This window comes from Equus quagga, chromosome 17, assembly GCF_021613505.1.
Source record: "Equus quagga isolate Etosha38 chromosome 17, UCLA_HA_Equagga_1.0, whole genome shotgun sequence".
In the NCBI taxonomy this organism is placed as follows: Eukaryota; Metazoa; Chordata; class Mammalia; order Perissodactyla; family Equidae; genus Equus; species Equus quagga.
This window is the reverse complement of record NC_060283.1, coordinates 9,479,301-9,486,029: the sequence shown is the minus strand read 5'-3', so window position 1 is coordinate 9,486,029 and position 6,729 is coordinate 9,479,301. Positions and strand designations below refer to the sequence as shown.

The following is a 6,729-nucleotide window of genomic DNA, read 5'->3' as shown; positions in this document are numbered from 1 at the left end:
TCCCAGGGCCCCTGTCCCTGGGGGTCTCATCACCCTTTGTGGGCTTCTTTGCCCCTGCCCACTACTCCATAAACAGACCCGTTTTTAAAGTCTGTGTGGTCCAGCTATCTTCAAGTGGAATTCAGTTTCCCGTAGGGACCCTGACAGATACAAAAATGAGTCTGAGTTGATGACAAGTATTTACTGCCATTTCTGAGCCCGTACATTCAAAATAATTCAATCTTCCAAATGTTCCTTCTAACCTCATCACTTCCTCCACACAGTCGTCACGTCCCCCACACAGTCACACAGCCTGAAGCAAAGTGCACTGTGAGGCTGCAGTCCTTGCCACGGCTGCTGCACGCTGGACCCCTGAGGCAGGACCTTGAGGAGCCCAGCCCAGCCCCTTCCTGGTCTCCTGAGGGTATTCCCACCCTTGAATGCAGGGAGCGGGACCTCAGAATGTAAGACCTCATGAATCGGTGCCCTGCAGGACTTGAGGGAATAACTTGGACCATCCCCATCAGGGACTGAGAGAGGACAGAGGTAGGTGGTGATGGAGGAGTCAGGAGGAAGAGAGGGAGGGGGGAAATGAGAGTGGGCAGGCAGGACGGGCAAAGGGAAGCCAGGTGGGATGGGCCCTCCACAAGCCTCTGCAGCCCCTGGCGCCTCCTCCGTGCTTCCCGTTCTGTAGTAAGGGTCACTGCAGCAGGGAGGGCTCCCGTTCTGTGCTCCCTGCCTCCAGCCTGGGCCTGATCTGGAAAGAAGGAGGCTGAAAAGTTTCTCACACTTGAATGGCTCGTTGCTGTGTTCCTTCTCCATCTTACCCACCACCCTCTGACAGTCCCAGCCTGAGAGCGCAGGAACCATCACCGTCTTCATCGTCCCCAGTAGAAGTGTCAGTTACACTTGTATATTTCCAGCGTTCAAAGCATTTCAGTTTCCCAGATCCATCACGTCGTTTGGTCCGTGAAGGTCAGCAGAAGAGGATTCAGAGGCCAGGGGGGCTAAGACAGCATCTAACCACAGAGTGCTCAAAAAATACGTATTGAATGAGTGGACACTGAGGGTCACCACTAGCCTCCATCACCCCTTCCTCAAACTAAAAAGAAATTTAATTGATACATTATTGGACAATCCAGGTCATTCTGCCCAGGGAATCTTTCCAGCATCCCAATGGGCATCCCCCCTGGCTGTGTTCACAGGGGCACCCCACTGTCACCCACTCACCCTACCCTCCAGACACAAGGGGCACACATCTTGGGTAGCATGTGCACCGTCCCACCCCACACATTTGTCAGCTTCAGAACTGAGGGAGGATCAGGAAGTGGGCTTCGAGCTGTGTGTGAGTGAAAGAAGCACCCGTGAAGGGTGCTGACTCAGGGCAGAAGACAGCTGTGTGTAGGCATGTGTGCCAGCGGGCATGTGCGTGCTCTCAATCTTGAGTGTGTGGAGGGGCTCACACTTGCCACTCTGGGACTCCATACCCACCCTCATGTTCTCCATAAATAAACATACAGCCTCACACTTAAATGCGGTCCCCTTGCACAGTAGACAACCCAAACACCTGAACAAACTCTTTGGTCCTATGGATACCATCCTCCTTTTATGGGTGAGGAAAGTGAGGCTCAAAGATTAAGGGTCTTGCCCAATTCACAAAAGCAGCTGCAGGTTGGTCATCTTAAGAAAAACAGCAGGGCATCGAGTGCCTCCCTTGTGACCTATCTCTTTTCAAAACCAAGAGCCACACTTGAGCTCCAGACCCCCCCAGGGACACAGGCTCTGCTAAGGTGGGAATGGATGGAGCTGGCAAATGCATGTCTGAAATCCAAGCGAGAGCAGGTGGAGTTGATGCTGGGCAGAACATCCCACTGTTATGTGCAGAAACCAACTGACAAGCTGGTACTGGAGAGGGCAGGATGGGGTGGGAGCTGTTATCTCTGGTCTGGGGGTGATGGGAGAGGGGCAAGCTGCCTCCGCTGGCATAAAGGTGGCAGCTCTGGGGGATGGCGAGGGGGACAAGCTTGGTCCAATTGTTTTGCTATAAGATTGCCCTCTGCCCAACAGTGACCAACTTTAGGAGGCAGTTTCTAGAAGGTTCCTCCACCATGTATTGTCTGTAGAACTGGAAATCCAAAGGGGACTTTGGTCAGAAGAGATTTTTCATAAAGTTCAGCCCTAAAATGGACTACAAGGAACCATAAATATACCCAATAGGGCATCCTTATTTCAAAGAGGAACCTGAGGCCCAGACAGGGCAGGTACCTTGAGGCCACCCAGCAAACCTGCAGCCAAGTCAGGAATAGATGGCAGGCCCGCAACTCACAGCCAGATCCCTTTCTCCCCCTCCAATAGGGCTTTTTTTCAATTCACATCTGTATCCTTTCACCCATTTAGAACCATTTCTGAAGCATGTATGCACATTTGAGGTTGCAAAGTTGGTGGGTGGGTCCTGGTGCATGGGCTGCCAGCATGTCAGACCTCTCTTGATTCCTCAGCAAGGGGGCAGCTGCCCTCACCGTGAGAACAGAGAAACAAAGCATTCCGCTCATCACCCACTAATGAAACCAGCAATGCCACTGGGTGGATCCAGTCTGAACCGTCAGGGCTGGGGGTGCAGCTTCCCCAGGCTTCATCCCCTCAACACAGAACGAAAAGGCATAAGACATCAGGGTTAATGAACAGCTTTATTTGCCTTGGACAGCATCCATTTTTCTTACATTCTTAATTAATTTGCCATTAAAGTGCTGGAAAATTTCTTAATCATGATAACATTTGTTAAAAGAAATCAGAGTCAGGAGCACGGCGGTCAAGAAAACATTTCTCTTACAATTCACAAAATGGAAGCCCCTCCTAGTGAGCGGGTAGGTTGGCCAATTTGCAAACATATTCTAACACCCTCCCACTGTGAACACCAAACTGGCTGTGACCGCAGCCCCTGGAGAAAAAGGCGATGATGCTAGAGTTCTAAGAACACCCACACGCCCTGCCTGCCAGCTCCTCTCGGCCTTCTTTGGGTGTTTGCTGTTTGAGTAGATCCAATCTTAGGAGAAATGGAGGTCTGGCCCCCTCTACTGCCTTCTACCCCACCCCACCCTTACTAACAGAAGCCCCAAAAGTCATTACAATGAAAAAGTGGGTTTCCATTACCCCGACACTAACAATGTTCAGTAAAAATGAAGATAATAAACACAAAAGCTTGCTTAGTAAACAGGAGCTCTCAGCGTTCAATGCAAAAAAACTGAAATCTTAAGGCAAATACTGTTGATTTTGCACACAGGCTGGACGAACTTGGAACTCTTTACCTATCTGGAAAGCTCCGGGAGCCTAAAGGCGGTCAGCGCTTGCCACTGGCCGAGGCCAGATCTTTGCATTATTGCCGAGGCTGTTGGCGTGTTTCTCTTTGGAGTTTATATACAAACACACCCAAGGCTGATGTCTTTTTATACATATATGTACACACAAAAAGGTCAGCTACTCTTTCTTAGTGGAAACCGCCAGCTCCACCTCGGGAAGCTGGACGCCAATCTTAGTCCCACTGTCATTGCTAGAAGAAGATGACAGTCGGGACTTCTTAGAGGCCAAGGACACTCCACTCCCCTGTAACTTGCCTGCCTCATCATCGCTCCCAGTCACCTCATAATGACCTTTGCTCTTTGACCCCAATCCACCAAAGGTACCAAATTTCAGCTTTCCTTGTTTCCCTTTGACTTTCCCGCCTTCCAGCGACACTTCTCCACCTTCAAACTCCAAAGTCCCGGGTGGGGTGGAAGGTGCAGAGAGCTCCCTTTCATCACTGAAGGAATTTGAGCGGTGCTGTGGCTTCTTACTTTTAAATAAGGAAAATTTGCCTTTGGACGAAGATGTTTCGGCCTCTGCCTCTCCTTCCAGAGAGCCGAGGCTGGCCTTGGAGCTCTTCAGGTCACCTTTGGACCCCGAAATGGATGCTTCTGGTGAGCCAGTGACACCACCTTTCCCTTTAGGTTTGGAAAAATTGAATTTGGGCATTTTGATTTTAGACTTTTTGAGTTTGATGTCGGAGTCTTCCCACTCGCCCTCTCCAGCACCAGACTGGACACTGGCCTCTGCCTTAGGAAAGCTAATATCCACCCCCACTTCTCTGCCAACCAGCTCCCGGCCAGAGAAGGTGAATTTGGGGATTTTCATCTTGGGGAATGTTACTTTTCCAGATCCGCTTTCCAAGTGACCTTGAGGCCCAGACACACTCAGCCCAGGACCCTGGAGTCCAATCTGGCCTCCTTTCACACTTCCTTCTACCTTTGGTCCTGAGAAATGAAGTCCCCCAGCCAGCTTAGGTGCATCCAAGTTGAGAGCGGAGGAGACCTGGGGTCCTTTCCACTCGGCCCCAGAACCTTTGACACTCATATGCCCTTCGCCCAGGCTGATATCTGGGGCGCTGACACCCCCTGAGACGTCCACACCTCCTTTGATTTTGGGGCCCTTCAAGCTGACACCAAAATCAGACTCAGGAGACGCCACATTAAATGAAGGCCCCTTCACGCTAATGTCGGGAGCAGCCCCATGGAAACCTTTCAGATCACCTTTGATTTCAGGACCAGAAATTTGCCCAGTTGGGAGTTTCACATTCACACCTGGTAGCTCTACATCACATCCAGAGGACTTAATTCCAGGCATTTGAAGGTTTCCTTCCAGGCCCTGAACACCAATGCCTGAAAGACTTCCTCCAATGGCGGGGCCTTTCATCTCACCAGTGGCCCCAAGGCTCCCTTTTACTTTTGGTCCTTCCAAGTTCAAGTCCACATCCGGTGCTGAGATTTGAGGGCCAGAGATCTGAGGCCCCTTCAGATTCAGACCTCCCAGGTTCACATCCATGCCTGGCCCCTTGAGTTCTCCAGTAACCTGTGGCCCCTTGACGTTAATGTCCAAGTCGGACCCTGGAGCAGAGATGCCAAACTGGGGCAGCTTCATTTTGGGAAGTTTAATACTACCTTCAGGTGCCTCCAAGCTTAGATCAGGAGCACCTACTGATACTTTAGGGCACTTGATGTCACCAGAGACAGCCAGGTCTCCCTGCAGGTTTGGTCCCTTCAGGGTCACATCTGGTACACCAACGTTAAGCGTTGTTGTGGCATCGATCCCTGGCACTTTCACACCGTCTCCTTCCATCTTCACCTTTCCACCGACACCTCTGAGGTCAAGCCCTGGGGCATGCACCTTCACGCTGGGAACAGATGCATCCAGGTCTCCCTTCAAACTTGGTCCTTTCAAGTTCAGGTCAAGGTCAGGTCCAGAGACTTTTGGCATAGACAGGTTCACTGAAGGCAAGTCTACTTTTGGCCCCTTCAGAGACACATCAGGGCCTTCAAGCTTAACATCTGATGCACTCAAGCCTCCTTCAAGAGAGGGCAGCTGGGCATGGACCTCAGCTCCCTCACCCTCCATTTTCACACCAGGGACGCCGATCTTGGGCATCGAAAACTTGGGGAACTTGATTTTTGATTCTGGACCTTGAAGATCTACATCTGGTCCTTCCAGGCCCACCGCAGGGACATCACCCTTTATCTTTGGTCCTTTCAAGCTAACATTCACATCGGGGATGGAGACTTGAGGGGCAGAAATGCCAAACGCTTTGACTTTAGCATCTGGGCCTTCAATGTTGATGTCAGGTGCGTCCAAGTTTGCCTGCACCCTGGGGCCTTTCAGGTCGCCCTCTACTTTTGGCCCTGAAACATCCATACCTGGCACTTTGACCTTGGGAGACTTCAGCCTGATGTCAGGACCTTCCACATTAATCCCTGGTGACGAAATATCCACATCAGGTGCATGGATTTCACCCTCCATTTTGGGGCTAGGGAGGGAGGCTTCCGCTTTAAATTTAGATGATTTAATGTCAAATTCTACATCTGGGAAGTACATTTTTCCAAACATAGGTTTCTTGGTTTTGGGAGATTTCACATCAACTTTAAGCGTGGCATCTGGTCCTGCAACATTGACGTCCACATCAGGAGTCTTGAGACTGGCATCCACTTCACCCCCAGGAACGTTCAAATCAAATCCTTGTTTCTTGGCCTTAATTTTAGGACCACTCATGTGAATTTTAGGCATTTTAAACTTACTTTTCTTGCCCTTGCCACCAACACTAATTTCAGGAGTCTCAACGTTCAGCTCAGCCTCAGGAACAGTCACATCAAGTGAAGGTGACTTGAAGTCAGCTTTGGGGCTCTTTGCCCCAAATCCAAACTTGGGTTTCTTAAATTTGGGAATTTTAACATCCGGGCCCTCAATGTTAAGATCTGGGCTCTCCATGTGTACACCTAAGCTTGGAGCTTCTAAATCAACTTTGGGCCCCTTGAGGTCCAGTTCACCACCTTCTAACTTGGGACCAGAAACTCCAATTTTGGGTGCCTTGAGATGCAAATCAATATCGGGAGCAGTTACTTTAGGAGCAGATATATCCAGCGATGGCATCTTCAAATTTGGGCCACTGAGTTTGGCATCAGGGCCTTCAAAATCCAGACCTGGACCTTTAAGGTCTACTTCTGGGCCTTTGAAAGTACCTTCAATCTTAGGGACAGACACATCAAAATCTCCTTTGATTTTGGGTCCTTTTAAATCCAGGTCAACATCAGGCTTGGAGATTTTGGGAGCTTTGATATTTATCTCAGGCATCTTGAACTTGGGGCCCTTCAGTTTTGCATCTGGACCCTCAATATTCACATCGGGAACATCAATGTCCACCTTGGGTCCTGAGACGTCAATGTCGGCCTT

At 50.2% G+C, this 6,729-nt stretch overlaps 1 protein-coding gene across 1 annotated transcript in view; it reads right to left on the bottom strand.

Moving 5' to 3' along the window:
• Window positions 1-2,647: 2,647 nt before the first annotated feature.
• AHNAK (AHNAK nucleoprotein) overlaps window positions 2,648-6,729 on the bottom strand; it is a 24,024-nt gene continuing 19,942 nt past the window's right edge. The window contains exon 6 of the mRNA XM_046644131.1: window positions 2,648-6,729. This exon is cut by the window's right edge and continues 2,160 nt beyond it. Coding sequence (XP_046500087.1) covers window positions 3,454-6,729 — 3,276 coding nt within the window. The 3' untranslated portion in view covers window positions 2,648-3,453.